The 21,344-nt window shown below is 35.3% G+C and overlaps 1 protein-coding gene across 1 annotated transcript; it reads right to left on the bottom strand.

Annotated features, from left to right (window-relative positions):
• Nucleotides 1-9,036: 9,036 nt before the first annotated feature.
• LOC147000056 (vomeronasal type-2 receptor 116-like) lies at nt 9,037-13,463 on the bottom strand. Its single transcript, XM_085834372.1, has 3 exons — nt 13,258-13,463; nt 10,306-10,588; nt 9,037-9,870 (listed from the first exon to the last, which is right to left on the bottom strand). Exons 1-3 carry the CDS (start codon nt 13,461-13,463, stop codon nt 9,037-9,039), a joined length of 1,323 nt encoding a protein of 440 aa, XP_085690498.1.
• Between the last annotated feature and the right edge of the window lie 7,881 nt (nt 13,464-21,344).

The raw sequence follows: 21,344 nt of genomic DNA, 5'->3' as shown, positions 1-21,344 counted from the left end.
AAGGAAGGAATGAAGGAAGGAAAGAAGGAAGGAAGGAAGACAGACAAATAGGAAGAAGGAAAGAAGGAAAGAAAGAAAAAAGAAAGATAGAAAGAAAGAAAGAGAGAGAAAAAAAGAGAGCATGAAAGAAATAAATAAAGAAAGAAAGGAAGGAGACAAACAGAGAGACAGACAGAGTGATAGAAAAAAAGAAAGAAAGAAAGGAAGAAAGAAAGGATGAAGAAAGAAGGAAAGAAGGAAAGAAGGAAGGAAGGAAGGAATGAAGGAAGACAGACATTCAAAGAGACAGAAAGAGAGAGAGGAAGAAAGAAGGAAAGAAAGAAAGAAAGAAAGAAAGAAAGAAAGAAAGAAAGAAAGAAAGAAAGAAAGAAAGAAACAAAGAAACAAAGAAAGAAAGAAAGAAAGAAACAAAGAAAGAAACAAAGAAAGAAACAAAGAAAGAAACAAAGAAAAGAAGAAAGACAGACAGAAAGAAAGAAAAAAGAAATAAAGGAAGGGAGGAAGGAAGGAAGGAAGATAGAGGAAAGAAAGAAAGAAAGAAAGAAAGAAAGAGAGAGACAGATAGAAAGAGAGAGAGAGATAGAAAGAAAGAAGAAAGAAAGAAACAATCAAACAAACAAAAAAACAAAGAAAAAAGAAAGAAAGAATGAATGAAAGAAAGAAAGAAAAGAAGGAAGAAGGAAAAAATTACAGAAGGAAGGAAGACAGACTTACAGAGAGACAGGAAGAAAGAGAAAGAAAGAAAAAAAAGAAAGAAAGAAAGCAAGAAAGAAAAGGAAAAAGAAAGATAGGAGAAAAGAAACAAACAACAAACAAAGAAAAAAGAAACAAAGGAAGGAAGGAAAGAAGGAAGGAAGACAGACAAACAGGAAGAAAGAAAGAAAGAGAGAGAGAGAAAGAAAGAGGGAATGAAAGAAATAAAGAAAGGAAGGAAGGAAGGAAGGTAGAAAGACAGACAGATAGACAGACAGGAAGAAAGAAAGAAAGAAAGAAACAAAAAAGAAACAAACAAAGTAAGAAGAAACAAAGAAAGAAAGAAGAAAGAAAGAAGAAAGAAAGAAACAAAGAAAGAAAGAAGGAAGAAGGAAGATAGAATGAAAAAGAAAGAAAGAAAGAGAGAAAGAAAGAGATAGAAAGAAAGAGAGAATGAAAGAAAGAAAAAAAGAAAAGGAAGGAAGGAAAGAAGGTAGGAAGAAAGGTAGAAAGACAGACAGATAGAAAGAAAGAAAGAAAGAAAGAAAGAAAGAAAGAAAGAAAGAAAGAAACAAAGAAACAAAGAAAGAAAGAAACAAAGAAACAAAGAAACAAAGAAACAAAGAAACAAAGAAACAAAGAAAGAAGAACAAAACAAAGAAAGAAGAAAAAACAAGAAAGAAACAAAGAAACAAAGAAGGAAGGAAGGAAGATAGAATGAAAAAGAAAGAACGAAAGAAAGAAAGAAAGAAAGAAAGAAAGAAAGAAAGAAAGAAAGAAAGAAAGAAAGAAAGAAAGAAAAAAAGGAAGGAAGGAAGAAAGGCACTTCTGCCATATCCCAGAAAAATCTTTTATGCCCAGTTATACATATTGAATATTTTTTAAACTGGAATTTTAGTACATTACACCAGCAAATAATGCAAAAGCAGAAAAGGAACAAGCACTCAATTTTTGTGCACCAGGGAAAGTAGTGAATTGGCAAGACTAAAGAGAAGAAAAATTGTTAGTATATTAACATATGTAAGCTATATTGCAGTCTAACTAGAACAATGAAGATCAAAGCTGACTGGGTCAACCTTTATGTCTTAATTGAGGATTGTAAACAATGCTCAGGGTGTGTGTGTGTGTGTGTGTATGTGTGTGTGTGTGTGTGTGTGTGTGTGTGTGTGTGAAGTAAAGGGCACCATGTCTTTAGTGTTTAGATTAATATCACATTTAATTGTCCGTCTATCCATCATCTATGTATGTATGTATGTATGTATGTATGAATGAAGTAATGATTGAATGTATTTATGTAGATATATATGCAACTATTTCTCTATCATCTACCTATCACTCTCTCTCTTTCTATTCCTCTCAACCTCTTTCTCTGTTTATCTCTCATGCATGAATATATGTATGCTTGTAGATAGGTAGGTGTGGTAGTTTTAATGTAATTGGTTCCCATAGGCCCATAGGCAGTATTAGGATGTGTTACCTTGTTGGAATAGGTGTTTCCTTGTTGGAGGAAGGGTGTCACTGGAGGAGGTGGGTGGTTTCATACATGCTCAAGCCATGCTCAGTAGGGTTCTGTGTGTTTTCTGTCTGTCTGTCTTTCCAAGAGTAGTTGTGATAGTGTGTTCAGTGATCCAAGGAGGGGATGTGGGTTAGGTGGCATATAAAGCAGGCAAGACCCATTTACACACATGGTGGAAGAAGCAAGCTTTAAGAAGCACAAACAATCTTACACACACACACACACACACACACACACACACACACACACACACACACACACATTTATTGGACAGTGCAAAGCTTCAATCACTTTCCATATATGCTCACATGGTGGATGGAGCAAATCACCAACTTTACTTTTCTCACACTGCTTATATATCTCTGTACAATCTTTCAAGTAGTATAAAATTATACTGGTTACTTTCTATTTTCTTCTAGTGAATAATTATGACTATATATAAGGAAAAGCATCTTCTCAATATACTTTATGATGACCTGTTTATAAATTATGTTTATAAATATCCAATATTATTCCCAAGAACCAACACACATTTCTACCTAAAAAACTTGTTACAGATTAACAAGTTGTAAGCAAGTAAGGTAATTTCTTTTCAGCCAGTTTCTCTTACTGGTAGACTGAAATTTGCTGTTAAACAGAAAGGATTAGTTTTTATCTATCTCAAAAATTAACCCATCAAAAATCTTAAAAGAATCACAAAACTAAACTTTTATATAAAAACCTATCATCCCTTTCTACTTTGAATCCTCAGGGTGTACATCTGCCCATTAGCCATGTTTTTCTTAAATCATTTCAGGAATCAGAGGGGGGAAATGTGTACAAGGAAATAATCATCACCTGAACACCAGCCTGACTTTTGCAAAAAAAAAAAAAAAAAATCAAACAAAAAAAAAACAAAAAAACAATAAAAAAAGCATGTTTTTCATAGTAATTCTTTCCAAGATCATGGTTGAAGTATTAATCAGCATCAGCTGCAATGCATGAGAAAGTTAGATCTAACTAACACTGTGGGTGGCAATGATATTGCCAAGTGAGGGCTGGAACCCCCCTTAAATTTTCATACAATCCATAGATTATGAGGGATGTGACATGAGGGCAGCAAGTAGAGAGAAATTCTACAACAGCATGAAATCCTCAGGACACAGTCCTCGGGGCTCTGCCTTTCCCAGGCACACCCACCGTGCTTGGGCTATCTGCTGGGCCACATTCCATAAGTTCTAATTGTTTTGCTGTTCCTTTGCACAGCACCCAACATCTATCTATTTAATATTTTACTACAGAGTGTATAACATACATATGGAATTGAAAAGTACACGTCATAATGTCTTGTCTTTCCCTCTACCATGCACATCTTGAGGATCAAACACAGATTGGCTGGCATAGCTACAGTTACCACTTATCTGTCTAACCAGTACCAATACTGTGTTGTATAAAGCTGACTTAAAGGATTATGTAAATTCTTATTGCAAAATATACATATTATCACTATTGCCCCTGTTACCCACAGAGTGAGTACACTTCAGCTTTTAAGTGGTTCACCTCACCAAGAAATCATCAAAGACCAGTATTTTGGAGGTAAAATGTACATACCTGGGAGCCCTTCTGCCATGCTTAATATTCTAGTAAAATTAAAATTAATTTCTCATTTAATAGACCCTGCTTACAGTCCCCCCAAATTTCACTCCCCACGGTTCTTTTACCACCTCCAATCCTCTCCAGTTCCTCCCCCTTTCTGTCATCATTCATCAAATACCCCTCTCTTTCAACTATCTCTTCCTGCATTTCCTTATTCAACCCCATCTCCCTCTACCATGCCACCTGATCTTTTCTTTCTTGTCCACCTTTGTCCACTATTAAAATCCATTCTATTTCACCATACCATGGGCATCCATGTGTGCTCCCCAGTCCCTTCCTCTATACATAACTTCAGTGGATCTACAGATTGTAGACAGGCCATCGCTTATGTAATGTTGAATGTCTTAATGTTTCTATTGCTGTCACCAAAAACTATAACCAAAGCACAAGTTGGGGAGGGTAGGATTTATTTTGTTTACACTTCTTCATTGCTATTCATCATTGAAGAGAGGCAGAACAGGAACTGAAATGGGCCAGGAACCTAGAGGCAGGAGCTGATACAGAGACCGTGGATGGGTGGTGCTGCCACGAATTCTGGTTGAGTCAGCTTGACAGGCCAAGAGGCCTGGAAGCACTCACGAGGCAAAGAATTTCACAGAAGCTCACCTCCTGGAGTTCTGGCATTCTCATTAACCCATATACTCATACCCTATTCCAGTGTTAGTCTGGTGTATGGTTCCATGTGCTCTCGTTTAGTATTATCTTAATATAAGTGCTTTTATGATGGAATTCTGACATAGCTAAGCCTTTGCCAGTGTTCCAATGTCCTAGAAAATCCTTGAGCTGACCATGGGCTTGGAATTCAGTAAGAATGTTGCCTATTCAGTGACATTCCGAATTGCCTTTGGTATTACACTATCACTTTGAATAAAAGCTAAATCACTGCCCTACACAGGAATTTACCATCATCTAGGAAGAAGGAAGTTTGAGACCTAAGGAGGAAGCAGAGTAGATACTTAGAACTATAGATAGCTGAGTTACACCCATATACACATATTTACAATGGCCTAGGGGAAAGGTGGACTATACAATAGACTAGAATAGGAACTATAGCAAGGGGACAAAGCCCTTGACCCTGGCTTCTAACATAATTGGATCTTAGGTGGAACTCTTTTTGATCCCAGTTGTTAACAATGAATTTCATCCCAGGTGGTTCCTGCCAGACCTTCTGTGTTTGTATTCCTCTGTTTTGTGTATGAATCCAGTAACCTCTTTTTACCTTGTTGGTGTGTCACCCAACTTCCCTATTCTCTTCTGTATAAAAAGTTAGATGCTCAATTTGACACATTACATTCAGATTCTACACAACCTCTCCTGTGTGCATCTGTCTGTCATTTCATCCAATGCTTTGCCCACTTGGGACTAGAGACCCGTTCCACGCAGACAAAGGGGCCCAGAGGGTCTGCAGCATGCTGCTTAGTGGCTAGTTCCCCATGATTTCATGCTTTCTCATAGAAAACTCAGAACCACAAGCACATTGATCGCAGTACCACAATGAGCAGCATTCCTCCCCATCCATCATTAATTAAGAAAATGCCCTGCAGTCTTTCCTGCACAGTCCAATCTTATGGAGACATTTTTTCAATTGAGGTTCCCTACTCTCAGGGGACTTTACTTTGTGGCAAGTTGACAAAAAACTATCCAGCCAAGTAAATATCAACATATAAATCAACTCATAGCATAATTACCTTCCTGAGACTGGGATATTTTACTCAGGTTATGTTGTTTTTGTTTTTTGTTTGTTTGTTTGTTTGTTTTCTGTTTCCATCCATTTGGCTACAGATTCCTGATGTCAACTTTTCATAACACTGAGTAATGTTCCATTGTATAAATAAAACATATATGTTATACATTCTTCAGTTTATGGACATGTAGGTTATTTCCAGTTGCAGATAATAATGAATACAGCAGCAATTAACATGGTTGGCAAGTGTCCTTCTGGGAGGAAGAAGCACTTTGCAAAACTTTCTGACCTATCAGGTGTCTGTTGTTATGTCTCCCCTCCCCCATTTGAAATCTGATTTTGCTTACTTGGATATTATCTCTTTTTATTTTAGTTAACTTGGATAATAGTTTGTTGATCTTAGTGATCTTGTCAAAGAACAAATACTTGTTCCAATTTTTTTTTCATTTTTCTCTTTCTATTTTATTTATTTCCACCCTGAGTTTTACTACTTCCTGCCACCACTTCTTTTGGGTGTCATTTCTTCTTTGTGTTTGAGGGCTTTAGGGTGTGGTTTTAACATGCTAGTATAAGGTTTTGTTAATATTTTAACTCATTTTTATTAGATATTATTCTTCATTTACATTTCATATGCTATCCTGAAAGTTTCCTATACCTTCCCCTGCCCTGCTTGCCAACTCACCTCCTGCTTCCTGGTCCTGGCATTCCCCTGTACTTGGCTATATGATCACATTTATCCCTCTTTCCTTAGCTAAGCTCCAAGCCATCTCTTGCTGCATTTTGAAATCTTCACTCTTGTTCTAACTCTTTAAGAAGAAATACTTAATCTTTTGTCCATCTAACCTCTTAAAATATATTTCATTAAACAACAACCGTTACCCTAAGCATCTGGTCTCTTTCACAGTGTAAGCTGGGTGATAGAGGGAAAGATCGTGGACTGATCAGGTTGTCAACTTTTTTTGTACAACAAATCAAAGAAAAATAAACATATGCGTAGATTATTAAATCTAAAATGTTTCTTTAAAACATTGTTATATAGGTATTTCCTCCTAAACACTTTCTATATAATATAAAAGCAGTAACCATCATATTGTGAGAGAAAGGCCTTGTTTCAAGAAGATATTGGAAGTTTTTTGCTGGTTCCAAAAGAAGTTGGCACTATTTAACTGATTATGTTTTCAGTCATGGAGATGTTAGGTCTTTAGTTTGCATCTAGTCCATTTCATATTTCTAGTTTGGATAAAGAAGGTATTCAAATTCAACAAATTTTCTTCTGTATGCAAGCATGTACCTGTTTCATTGGAGACCTCATTTTCTGGGCACTGAACACAATCAAAGCAGCAGTCTGCTGATTCTTTCTGATAAATATTCCTGAATCCAGCAGTACACATCACACTACACACGGAGGAGGGAACCTGAGGCAGTGCATAAATATTATATAATATTCATGTGAGTGTGTGTATTTCATGTATTTATTATATGAAAAATGACCCATAGATTGATATATGGAGCACTAACAGAAATGGCTATACATATTCCTCTGATAACCTGTATCACTTTACAATATCAGGAACATTTTATTCATATTACCCTGCAAAACACTGAGTTTCACACCAAAATTACTACATCATGTAATATTATTTATGTATCATTCAGGTTATATCAATTCAAAAAATTTCCTTCCTAAACTGCTCAATCCAAAAAGAATATTTAGGTGGCACAAGTTTTTCTCTCATGATTTATAAATTACAAAAAAGAATACTGTGATATATGGAGGGAGAATGTAGGGTAAGTCAAGAGAGAGTAGTTTGATGACTATGAACAAAATATTTTATATAAGACTCCCATAAAATTAATGAAGTACTCTGAGTGTAAAAGAAAACCTTGAAGAGACTATCCCTTTCTCTCTTTCACCTGCATCTATGAGTGAGCTACACACCCACCAATTCCTGCCTCATCACTCTAGTTTTCTCCTATGCTAGGGCATCAAGCCTTGAAAGCACTAAGGGATTCCCCTCCCACTGATGCCATATAAGGCAATCCTCCACATAGGAGGGGAAATCACGAAGGAAGATAACATTTTAAAATTAAATAAATAAAAAACAATACAAAATATATAAATTAAAAAGAGAAAACCTTCAATATGGAGAAATGTTTATGTTAATGAACCCATGATATACTTAATTAGATTATAAATATGTTTCTAAAGAATTTTAAAAAATCCCATGTTAATCTATAATTAATTTTTTTTATTAATCATATGTACATATACATTATACATTATACTATAAACCCATTATATATATTCCTGTATTGTAGGTTATAGGCAATTTGGGTACTTTTGAAAATGGAATTCAGAGGCCATTGGTCCATCGATTACCAGATATACTTGAAGTTGAGCATTATCAAAGTTTGGTTATTGTAACTTTGGATGGTCTTTTGCAAAAGTAGCAATTGGTCTTAAACACGAAGTCTTATATTTTAAAATCCACATATCCTGAAATAAATTACGGTATACCCACTGATGTTCCTCCCATGGCCCATTCCAAATGATCAGATATATGAAGTTGTTGACTCTTTTGAAAACAAGGTATATAGCTTCCTATTTTCACTTTTAATCCAAGGCCTTGTGGAAAATTCCAAATGATGAAAATGTCATACTCTGTACACTGATTTTTCCTATGCTTCATGTTCACCAGTTCTCGAACAGGGTTCGTAAATACCCTGGTTTTCATCAAGAAAGACACCTAGAAGAGATTCATGCTTCCAATATCAATAAAGCATATCAATAAAGGTAACGCAAAATTGAGAATTCCCTAATTTCTTAATGACTTTTAAGAAAAAAACAGCTGTATTGAAATAAACGTGTGTAGAAAAAAACAGTATACCTCATTGATAACTGAAAATTTATATAATTCATATTAATGATAGATGATAAACTGTGCTAGAAAAAATGATTACTAGAAAATAAGTAACACAGTGCATGACTGTGAGTGTGTGTTTGTCTCTCTGTCTATGTGAGTGTCTGTGTGAAGATTCTTGAAATTACTGAAGGGGAAGTCTGAATATCTAGCAATTGTGAAAATAAACAAGTTATTTTCATGTACATACAGTATATTCATAAAAAATGTAAACTTACTAAAATGTACAGTCTTAGTCATTTATGTTATTGTAAATTGTTAATGTAAATGACTAAATAATAGGCACAGCACATGTGTTAATTTCTGAGAAACTATTCTTTAGCCAAACATTCCAGTCTAGTCATCACTTAGGCTTTTATGATAAAACTCTTGGCTCCTATTCTAAATTTTGAACTCATTTAGTGAAATGTAAGACACCTTTTCACAAAAGTCACTGATATTCATAAAAATATATTGCCTCCTATTAAATATTATATTTGTGCATGATATTCATCCATGTAAAAGGTTTATTAGAGAGTTTAAAGAATAATAACAAACAAATGTACAGTTGTTTCTCTGGTTCCATTTAAAAGATCACATTGATATATCTAAGCATAATGCAATGTAAGACACTTTACCTGCTGACAAGCAGTGAAATGTCTTTTGGGTTTTGCCTTTTTCTGAGACTCTACTTGTTGAAGAATACATTCATGGTAGGTGTGGGCCACAGCATAAACAGCATTATACAAGTTGTAACCTTCATCACTCATGGCCATATCATAGCTGTGCAGAGCTGTCCATTCCAATGTGTTGTTGAAGGTAATATGATCCATTTTACTGCTGTTCTTAGAGAATGAACAATTAAAATAATTCCACTCCAATATAGTATAATTAATATCTACAGGGTATTTGGCAGTTTTCTTTGTTTGCATAAAATTCCTAAATTTAGGAATCTCAACTCTGTGGTGTGCAAAACTAATAGAACCATGGAAGAGATTAAGGGTGAATTCTTTTTTATGTGTGATGACATCCCATTGTGAGGTTGTGATCCAGATTCTCTGAGCACCTAACTCTTCCGATCTTCTAAAACTTACTTCTAGAGTAGAGTTCATTTCACCATAAATGATAACAACCTTTGCTGAAGATGTCATAATTTGGTTATCATATATTGTAGACCTTGTCATGTATATCTGCATGTTTTCTGGGATCATATTAACAAAAGCTAAACAGATCCCATGACTTTGGCTCTCTTCTCTTACATCTGAGAGAAACTCAATACCCTGATCATCATCTGAGATGACCAGTCCTATCCAAGTCCATCTAAAATGAATCATCAATGACACCATGCCACGTGATAAAACTGTGTCCTTGGTGGCTACCTGATGGACATGAGGTAACCGGTCAAGGTCGCGTAGGTTAGGATTAAATGGTCCAAAGAAAACCTAAAGGATGTAGAAGAGAGGATGAAACTTCCAATGAGGAATATGATTATTAGGATGTTTGTACTCATATACAAGTAATGATACTCACCTTCCTGAAATCCTGATAAAAAGAGTAAGATTGTACTATACATGTCATGTATCATTCCTATTAGATTCTAGAATATTCCTGACAAGTCTGAAATTCCAAGTACACAGTTTTACCTGTCTGTACAGTAAATCTATGAACTGATTATTTAATTATACACACACACACACACACACACATATATATATGTATTTATATAAATATTTATATATGTATATATATAAATGTGTGTGTATGTGTGTGTGTTTGTGTAGCAGCAAACTCATAAATGCATTCTGTCCAAGTTTTCTTGAAGGCACCTGTAAATGTAATTTAATGTTCTTAACCCATTCATTGTCACAAATTCTTACCAGTGGCATCGAAGAATGCATTGCCAGTTTTAAGGATGTTTTCCATGATGGTCCTGTAAGACCTATCATACATGAATCATCTACATAACAGAAATAATTAACAAAATTCATATGACCATCTATTTGTTTATATTCTTGATCCAGATTTTTCAATAAATCATGACAGTTTCCACCAATGATGGAGAACATCAAAGTCATGTTGGGTAAAAGATTAGGATTCTTGTTGATCTCATCAGTAGCAAAAAACATTACCAGAAGAAGCTCATATTCACTTGCTGCAATTCTACAAGAGGGCATAGTGATGATTAAGGGAGATGTGTGAAATATAAAATTTCAACTGCAGTAAAGTTTGTAATATGAGATATGCTAAATTTCTGTCTAAATGTCTTGAAATAAGCCTGATATATTAGGGAGCTTTAGAGCCGAATACAATTTAAGAATTCATACACATTGGGCACTGTGATATGATACATTTTGTATTCATGAAAATAAATAAACATTGTTTTATCTCTGAATGCCATCCTTGAACTAAATTACAGTCCTATTGTGTGAGACTGCTATAAAATAACCTTGGAGATGTAATTTCACAGATATATAAAAGAGCATGACTTCCACTACATATGAAATACCTAACAGATTGTCTTATAATTTTTATTTAACTGCAATTTATACATCAATCATCTTAATATTATTGAAAACTTTGGGTATCAACTAATATATCTGTTTTTTTCAACTTTTTTATTCTTATCCTTTTATCATTTATGAATATTTAATAATATCCATAACTGAGGATACTAAAATATCATTTATGAATATTTAATAATATCCATAACTGAGGATACTATGTCTAATGTTCACTACTAAGTTATTACAAAACATACAAAATACTCTTTGGGAATTAAGCATAATAAAGGAGCATAAAATTTTATATAGTGAATCATTAAGAAATATATTCAAAAGCCCTTATTAGATACCACCTGACAGTATGAGATTATTCAAAACCCATTATATAGTTGTGTTTCTTAACAAATAATCAGCTTACTTTAAGAAGATTATCAGTGTTTCAAGTAGAGAAAATATTTTATCAGTAAGAATATTTTACATATTTCCAAATAACAAAAACTCTATGAACTTAAGCATTATGAAATTGCTAATTTTATTCACAGGAAGAAAATTATGAATAATATGTTAGAACATGTTTTATAATTGTTTTGTATGTTTTTAGATCATGCTTTTAATATATTCAAATGTTAATATCACCAATCAGGCTACTCATTTTAATATCCATTTTATTTAATTTTATTTATCCATTTCAAGATATACACAATGATACAATATACCATATGACCAGAAGGGTCTTGTACACATCAAGTTCATGTTGCCTTTTAGTGTGTTCTTACTATTTCTATCTTGTAAAAGTTTTATCACATTTCTTTTAATACCTCAATCTCCCTAATACTTTGAGATCCTTTAAGTGATGTCTAAGCACAGAGGTCTTCTTTGCCCCAGCACAGTTGGCAGTTCATCTGTTATTCTCTATTGCCTCTTATCAGGAGTAAAGACACCAAACATTGTCTTTTGCTAAAATTTGATTTTTCAATTAAGAGTACAGCGCTAATTTTTTCTTTCTAATCCAGAAAAGTTCATATATTTGTAATTTTAAAACTTATTTTGGCTTAAACAATTGTCATCAATGAGAATTTCCAAAATTTTTGCCAATAGGTGTGGAAAAAATGCAGAATACATCAGAAATATAATTCCTACTCACCTAACACTGAAGGATAATAATGTGAAGCAACCATCACAATCAGAGCTTACAGTGCACTGTGGCTACCAATTGAAATATGTATTCCTTTATTCCCAAAGACATGAAAATTGAATAGGGGATGGGATGAGAGCCAAAAACATAAAAGCACAAGAAACCTTGGTTTATAAAAGAAAGAAGTCGCAGGCACATTGATTTGCTAAAAGGTAAATGATTTCAACACTCTTTTCCGGCATGATCTGCAGCCACAAATGATAACACCTTACACTTTGGATCTCAGACCTAATAGCCACATTGAGAACGGGTTCTTTTCCGCAGGAATACCATGATTCTCCTAGATTTATCTTTTCAGACCTCAGATGTAGGGATTAAGGCCAAAATTTTCCCTATGTATCCATGGCACATGACATAGGATGAATGGAAAGGAATTGTGAATAAATATTTACTACTCAATAATGTTAATATTATTGAGTAGTTAATAGAAATATTGACCTTGTGTCTGATAAGAAGCCTAATCTGTGCCTGTGCATTTGTGTAGTTGGATAAAAAGATTTTTCTGGTAACAGAATATGAGATTAGCATTCTTCTTCCTTATTCAGTATCAAATTCAGAACTGCAGGATGAGACTCATTTAAAGACTATTTTTAAAGCAAAGTATATGTATATTCACAAGTATATAAGTAATGTTATATATTTAACCAGGTATAATAGATGAAAATATTCACAAATATTTCAATGAAATGATGCATGTTCATCTGTCAGAAACCAGAATTAGGTAACACTTTTTTGAAGGCATTTAGAAGCATGATCATAATGAGGCATTGGCAGACAATTGAATATAGGCAGTGATGCAGTCTCTTCATATTGAGTTCTTGACAAAGGAGGGGATTGTGAATTCAAGGCAGATGACGAGATATCTTTCAACATATATTATCCAAAAACACTCAAGAGAGAGAATCCAGATTTTCACATTGTCCAGCATTGTAAACTGGAGTATAAAATTGCACTAAAACTCTACTAAACTGTGACACATTTCGAAGTATTAAAATAGTGATTGAAATAATAATTTGTTTTCAGGGGTTCTTAAAGTTACATGGTGAGGAAGAGAACAGAACCCACAGTTTGTATATACAGCTAAATATGTCAAATTAGTGACATTGACAAAGGAAATAAAGTTAATGACTTACCGAAAACTTAAATCTGAATTATAAAAATTATCTTCAATAGGTTCATCATGTAACCAAAGGTAAAAATGACATTCCCTTTGCAAATCTCCATCATTATCTTCACTATTCTTTATCCTCCAAAAGCACCTTGGTTCAGTCAAACAACACAAGATGAGAGAAAACTTCAGAAACAAAAATGAAATTGTGAAAGCACAGAACTTCTTCATGTCTGCTAGGATCTAAGATGGAGCTGCTGTGAAATCCATTTCTGATGTAGAAAGACATCACACACACAGTTACAACTATGTGTCTGTTTTAAAGATACTGCTGTCTGGAGATCCACTTATTATATTCACAGTTCCTTTCTATTTCTCCTATGTCAGGCTCCCTAGATACATGAGGAAAATTCTGGCCTCAGGTTCTACATCTGAGGTCTGAAAACTTTTCATCAACATATTTTTGAAAACATGTTTTGAGATCATGTTTTCTACCCTCAGGGGCCATGACTGCATTCATGTGCATAGAGTAAATCCCAAGGACAATCTTCTCCTGCATAGTTCATACCTGACCATGTGTCAACAGCCATTATGCATAAACACAATGGATTTCATCAGAAGGTCTACACTGTGACAGAAGTTGAGAAGGTCATAAAAGTTCCATATCATTCAGATGTTGAGTATAATCATGGAACATTATGTAACACATTGTCTAGTTTAGGGAAGGGCAGTCTCACATGCAACATTGAGCCTGGAGTTGACCATGCTCTCTGTTGTTCATATACTAATGTATGCCTCTCATGTTTACAAAATCTCCTCAAACTTCCCGTGATTCCTGCCATCTGGAGAACATGTCAATATGCTAATTCCAAAAATACCTGGATTTTAAAGATTCAACATCTGGTCAAATATCAGTACCTGTGCACACATTCACTGATATGCTGAACTTTTTCCTGATAATCAGTCCCTGGCAGTCAATGACATTTGATGAAATATTTCTTTGGTTGATGTTTGTTCACACCTCATTAAGAAGTTAGAGGCTAATTTCATATATTTTATTCAAGGGAAAGAATGCCATTTAAGAGATAGAATTTTATTGCTAATGCTGGTATATACCTCACACTTTTCATTTATTTCTACTTGGCATTTGTTTTGAAATATTTCTATCTTAGATTACATTTCAATAACATAGATGTTAGCTACTAATTCGGTTAGATTGCAATGAGTGACAAAGATGAAGGATTGATTTGATTTGTTATTTTTTTAACTAGCTTATATTTTTGTTCAAAATATCCATACTGAATTAAGTGAGTCTTCAACTTCATTTTTGGAATGGTTGGTATGTCAATGGATTATAATAAAATCCTGCTATGGAATTTAATTTACTATCTTTGTTACTATGAATAAACATTTGTTTCATAATTTGGTTGAATTACGACTATTTCAGTGCAAATTGTTTCAGTACAAACCAATAGACTGGGAAAATGAAGTGTCCTGTTGTCATATTCTATAATTGTTATATACCTGGTTCTAATACCATGTCAAATTAACTGGGAATGTGCATGGAGGCAGACTCTTCACTCCATTGTGACTGCTATTGTGCCATCCTGGGCTGTGGCAGTCTTTTGGAAGTCATTTGGAGCACATGAGCAATGGACTGTGATCCATTCCATACTCATTAAAACAAGACTACAGGTCAAACATTCAGGTCTTTAATAATCTTAAATTTGGTTTTGCTCAGATTTGGAGGTGAGGCTCCATGTGCTTTTCTACAAAGACATCCTCCATGTTGCTTGGAACAAAAATAGTATTTCTTAAAATCTCTTTTCTTTTTGCCTAAAACTCATATTATGTACTTGATTTGGAGGCAAGAAGGCAGAGCACACATCATCGTGTCCTTCTTGATTATCAAGGCAATATTTGGTTTCTATTTTCCTTTAAGTTTTTCTGTTGGGTTGCAATCTTAAGCTATCCACTACAGTACATTTTGAGTTTATAAAACAAAGTTTTCTTCTGTTTCACAGATAATATTCATAGATTCTTTCTAGTTGCTTATCCCTTTATTTCTTGTTGAAATCAGATATCTGATTCCATGATATTTTATGTGTAACAGGTGATGGCCTCTATCCTATTTTCATGTCAGAGAATTGTCTTAAAAGTGTTGCTGCTGTATATTCATTAAATTCTGAGGTCATTTATTATTAAACCATTCTTATCCTGTTTTTCCCCATTAATCAGATACTGATTTGTGATTCTTCAATCACTTGAAAGAAGGTTTGATATGGCACAGAAGTACTATTTATACAAAGCATTGAAGCACTTTTGAGTATCTGCACTCATCAATCTACATGGATTGAAGGTCATCCTCTTTAATTAAAATATATGTGATAGCAAAGATGTTATTCATGAACCACAGATATTTGAAAGGCAATGGGATGCCCATTATACAACTATGCACCAACAAATATAATTTCAGTTTCTTCATTACAAATATCATCTTAGTCTAATATAATTTAAATGATTTTTGTACAAAATTCAACTTATTCTAATGAAACTAAATCTGACATGTTATAGCTTGTTTAGACACAGGATTTTTAACCCAATGCATCATAATTCGCAAGACATATTACTTCACTCACACTCAATGTCCAGGCAGAATGGCTGATGGTGATTCTTCCAAGGTATCCCCTAAAATCCCTTAATACGTAGAACTTAGCTTACAATAAGGGGTCCAATTTCCCTTCCGATCTTCATTGTCAGATATACATAACTACACTAATATCGAACACCAAAATTAGAATTTCAATATTATATAAAAAATTTACACCTGAAGGACATCTGCAGTCTGAACTTATGAAAGCAGGGTGTACCTCCCAGCCCTACCAACCTACCTGCCTAACAGGATCTCTTCCATAATTAGAAACATAGGGGAAACCTTTGGCTGAATTCCCACATCATTTAGGACCTCCACAGAGATAAGCACATGAGGTACTTATGATAAGTAAGTACCATTAAGGCATAGGATGAAAGTAGACATCTCAAGTGTTCTGCTACCAACTTGATGGGCTTGCTCTTCTCTTGATCCTGTCAAACTTCTTTCTAGTTAACCCCTTTGGAAATAAAGCACACCATTTTCCCACTGTTCTTACACGGAAAAAAAAAAAAAAAAAAAGCTCATTGTCTGAGATCTCTGGCATTTGAAAAGGAGGTGATCAGTATTTATGTCCCAGGAGAGTCTCCAGGATAGGCAATTCAGCTTCTGTTCAGTAGAGGGAGAACTTTAACAGAAAGGTAAAGCCTGTTTCACGTGACATAAACAATTCCTTGTCTGAACATTCTATTGTATCCTGGAGAGGTCTTGGTATCCCTTCTGATGTCATCAGTGTTGTAACAACACCAACTGCTCTTAGGGCTTTCAAACAGTCCCTAGAGAGTTCAACCACATTTATGTTTGCAAGATGGTGGAGGAGTCTATTTGAGAGTGAGAATTGAGAGTTTAGAGAAATAAGAGAGAGACCTAAGGAAGCTGACTTTACATCTCACTGTAAAACAGCAAGGAAGATGTGGTCCTGGGACTGGCACATTGAGTCACGGAACATTGATGTGAAAATTCCTGGAGTAGGCATACTTGAGTCTGGCTTCCCAGTAATGAATAACAGAAAATGCTGCCACTGTGAATTTAAGGAACTTTCCTGCTTATCATAATTCCTGAATGATGAGGATTCTAGTACATTAGTTTGTACATCCAGGGAGACAGGAGCAGGCAAGTCCAAAGCTAGTATAGTGTTAATTTTTATATTTTATTTTATTGGATTTTGTGTTGCCAAAAGGAGACCATAAAGAGTCAGGGAGGAAATGATATTTCCCAGTTTATATCCGTTCAATATTTTACTATATTCCCAGTTTGTTCTTCTAGTTACAGTGGCTATCAGACTGTACTAACTCAGAGCAAATTATTCTTAAGAGACATTACATTCTCTGAACTCCTCTGAAAACCAACCCCTGAGAATGACATCCTATGCATCCTGAATCAGCAGTTTGTGTGTCTGACGTGTCTTTAATAGAGGAAAACAACTGTCAGAATCAGAGACAGGTACTTTTTCCAATTCAAGATTATTTAAGTCTTTCAATTGGATGAATTGTTCAGTCTTTTGATGATGGTTTGCCATACATAACTACTTATTCCACAGTCATGAGCCCAGATTTTTCCTTTTAATTAGGTGTGTGCATTAGGGATCAAAGTCCCATTCCAGATGTCTACTGTTTGTGAGGTCTATTAGATACTTTAAGTACTGTATGCATTTACATATGCTTATTCTTCCTGAGTATACTACACCAGATAGGAAAATCCCTTTTATGTCAATGGGATTGAATCATTCAAACATATTTACATAACATGATTTTGAGGAAGAAACCTGAACTTTATGGTAAATATAAATGTTTAATCATCATGGTGTATTTTATGCAAATAATACTGTGTCCTACATACTTTTCAATGATTGCTGAAGAGAAAAGGACCCGAGCTCTCATCCTTTCATGTGGTTCAATTGTGAGAAAATCTGTTCAATCTATTCTCTAAATGACTTTTTCTAATTTGATTCATGTAATATATATCTGCTTAAAATATTGGTAAAACAATCCAAATTTTTTAAAGTAACCTTTACAAAACCAAGAGTTATGTATTGATTTTATAGTGTGACTTTAGAGAGATCCTCTGAATCAGAGAGCTTATCATAGGAATTAGATCAAAGTCAATTTGTTAATAATCATTCATTACAGAAGAGCTGTTCTTGAAATATACTGCTATGATAGGGCCTGCTCACGTGTAGAGTACCAAATATTCAGTCACATTATGCTCCAATGAATATGAATCTTGTTATGAAAATCCTGGTATGGAAAACACCCAACTATGACTACAAAGCATTTTATAATGAAAGTTGGATGAGGAGACATTAGATCAACTCTTTATTGCCAAGGAGAAACCCATTAATTTTTCCATTTTTTTCCTTTTTTATTAGATTTTTAAAATTTTACATTTCAAATGTTATCCTCTTTCCTGGTTTCCCCCTCTGAAAACAACCTTTCAGCATAGAGCCTTTTTAGGATCAAGGGCCTCTTCTCCCATTGATCTTCAACAAGTCCATCCTCCACTACATTTGCACCTGGAGCCATGGGTCCCTCCATGTGAACTCTTTGGCTGGTGGTTTAGACCCTGGAAGCTCTGAGCTACTGGTTGGTTCATATTTCGCTCCTCCAATGATACTGTGAGCTGCTTCACCTCTTTGATTCCTTCCTCTAGCTCCTCCATTGCAGACCTTGGGCTCTTTCCATTGGTTGGCTGTGGGCATCCACCTCTGTATTTGTCAGACACTGGCAGAGCCTCTCAGGAGACAGCTATATCAGGCTCCTGTTAGTTTGTTGGCATCCACAATAGAGTCTGGGTTTGGTGAATTTATATGACAAGGATCCTCAGATGGGGCAGTCTCTAGATGGTCATTCCTTCAGTCTCTGCTCTACACTTTGTATCTCCCCCATGGATATTTTGTTTCCCCTTCTAAAAGGACTGCAGTAGCCACACTTTGGACTTCTGTCTTCTTGAGTTTCATGTGGTTCATGAATTGTAACTTGATTATTCCAAGCTTCTGGTTTAATATTCATTTATCAGTGAGTGCATACCATGTGAGTTCTTTTGTGACTGTGTTACCTCACTCAGGATGAGAATTTCTAGTTTCTTCCATTCAATCAGTTCATTGCTTGTAATAGTTGAGAAGTACTCCATTGTGAAAATGTACCTCATTTTCTGTATCCATTCCTCTGTTGAGGGACATCTGTGTTCTTTCCAGCTCCTGGCTATTATAAATACGGCTGTGATACACATTCTGGAGTATGTGTCATTATAACATATTAGAGCATTTGTTGGTTATATGACCAAGAGGGAGAATTTGTCTTAATAGGACTGGGTATAATATTTTTCCTGAAGATACAAAAACACAGTAGATGGCTAGGTTTTATGCTATTACAAAATTTAGCAAGTGATTTGTATAAACAGCAGATATCTCAGTTGGACTTATCAGCTGAATATGATGAAAGCAGAAAAATATTCATAACTTTATTTGGGATGCCATGTATATTTTATTTTATACCTTTCTAAATTTTCATTTTAAAATATGCCATGGATAATCTTAAAGTAAGTTGTGGTGGGTATGACTCTTTCAGGAGATCTGCTTAGGCCATCCTCTGCTACATATGCAATTACAGGCACAGTTCTGGGGTGTACTGGTTAGTTCATATTGTTGTTCCTCCTATAGGGTTAGTAAACCCTTTAGCTCTTTGGTATTTTCTCTAGCTTTTTATTTAGGGGCCCTGTATTCCATCCAATAGATGACTGTGAGCATCCACTTCTATATATTTCACTGGCATAGCCTCAGAAAAGAGAGCTATATCAGGGTCCTGTAATTAAAATCTTGCTAGCATATGCAATAGTGTCTGGGTTTGGTGGTTGCACATGGGAAGGATCCTCAGGTGGGGCAGTCTCTGGATGATCCTTTTTTCTTTCTCAGCTCCAAAATTTGTCTCTGTAACTCCTTCCTTGGGTATATTGTTTTCCATTCTAAGAAGCAACAAACTATCGACCCTTTGGTCTTCCTTCATCTCGAGTTTCATATGTTTTGCAAATTGTATCTTGGTTAGTCTGTTTCTGGGCTAATATCTGCTTATCAGTTAGTGCATTCATATGTGTACTTTTGTTATTGGGTTACCACACTCAGAATGATATCCTCCAGATACAACCATTTTGCCTAAAAATGTCATAAATTCATTGTTTATAATTGCTGAGTAGTACCCTATTGTGCAAGTGTACCAGAATTTCTGTATCCATTCCTCTGTTGAGTGACATCTAAATTCTTTTCAGCAACTGGCTATTATAAATAAGGCCGTTATGAACATAATAGAACATGAGTCATTATTACACGTTGGAGCATCTTCTGGGTATATGTCCAGGAGAGTTGTTGCTGGATCTTCTGGTAGTACTATGTCCAATTTTCTGAGTAACTACCAGACTGATTTCCAGAGTGGTTGTACCAGGTTGCAAAACCACCAACAATGGAGGAGTGTTCCTCTTTCACCACATCCTCACCAGCATCTGCTGTCACCTGAATTTTTGATCTTAGCCATTCTGACTGGTGTGAGGTGGAATCTCATCGTTGTTTTGATTTGCATTTCCCTGATGATTAAGGATGTTGAACATGTTTTCTGGTGCTTCTCAGCCATTCAGTATTCCTCAGGTGAGAATTCTTTGTCTAGCTCTGTACCCACTTTTTAATAGGCTTATTTGATTTTCTAGAATCTATCTTCTTGTGTTCTTTATATATATTGGATATTAATCCCTTAACGGATTTAGAATTGATAAGATTCTTTCCCAATCTGTTGGTTGCCTTTTTGTTTTATTGACAGTGTCTTTTGCCTTACAGAAGCTTAGCAAATTTATGAGGTCCCATTTTTTTGATTCTCGATCTTATTGCACATGCCATTGCTGTTTTCTTTTAGGAATTTTCCCCCTGTGCTCATATCTTTGAGGCTTTTCATCATTAGAAGTGATTTTAGACCCATGTCTTTCTTTTCTGGTGTGATGTGTGAGGACCCGCCCTCACATTCGCCATTATAAGATGGCGCTGACACCCGTGTTCTAAGTAGTAAACAAGCAAGCTGTGCATGTGCCGTGGTAGCTTTCCACTCCATGTGCTCTGCCTTCCCCATGACGACAACTCTGGTCGATGGGCTGCAGCCAATCAGGGAGCGACATGTCCGAGGCGGAGGACAATCCTCCATAAAAGGGATGGGGCTCTGCCATTTTCCCCTCTCTTCTCCACTGGCTCCTGAAGAAGTGAGCAATAAAGCTTTTGCCACAGAAGATTCCGGTTGTACTGAGCGTGTTCTTGCCGGTAGGGATGAAAGCTCAGGATAAGTGGCTCCGAGAAACCTGGGAACTACCATCACACTGGTGCAAGGAAGATCCCTCGTTCGCAGGGCAGAACCAGAACTGTGGGGACGCACGTTAAAGCTTTACAAGGTATGTCTGGTCTTGAACTTTCTCTAGTGTTAAAAACCCTTTTG

Source organism: Mus caroli, unplaced genomic scaffold (assembly GCF_978045245.1).
Source record: "Mus caroli unplaced genomic scaffold, Mus_caroli_1 scaffold_22, whole genome shotgun sequence".
Classification (NCBI taxonomy): Eukaryota; Metazoa; Chordata; class Mammalia; order Rodentia; family Muridae; genus Mus; species Mus caroli.
This window is presented reverse-complemented; position numbering and strand designations above follow the sequence as displayed.

What these genes read in the sequence shown, in the direction of transcription:
- LOC147000056 (XM_085834372.1), bottom strand. Translation starts at nt 13,463, where the DNA reads ATGAAGAAGTTCTGTGCTTTCACAATTTCATTTTTGTTTCTGAAGTTT. An exon ending in AATTCAGATTTAAGTTTTCG is followed by an intron (nt 10,589 to 13,257) that starts GTAAGTCATTAA and finishes GCCCTCTTGTAG; the next exon opens with AATTGCAGCAAGTGAATATG. An exon ending in TGCATTCTTCGATGCCACTG is followed by an intron (nt 9,871 to 10,305) that starts GTAAGAATTTGT and finishes TACATCCTTTAG; the next exon opens with GTTTTCTTTGGACCATTTAA.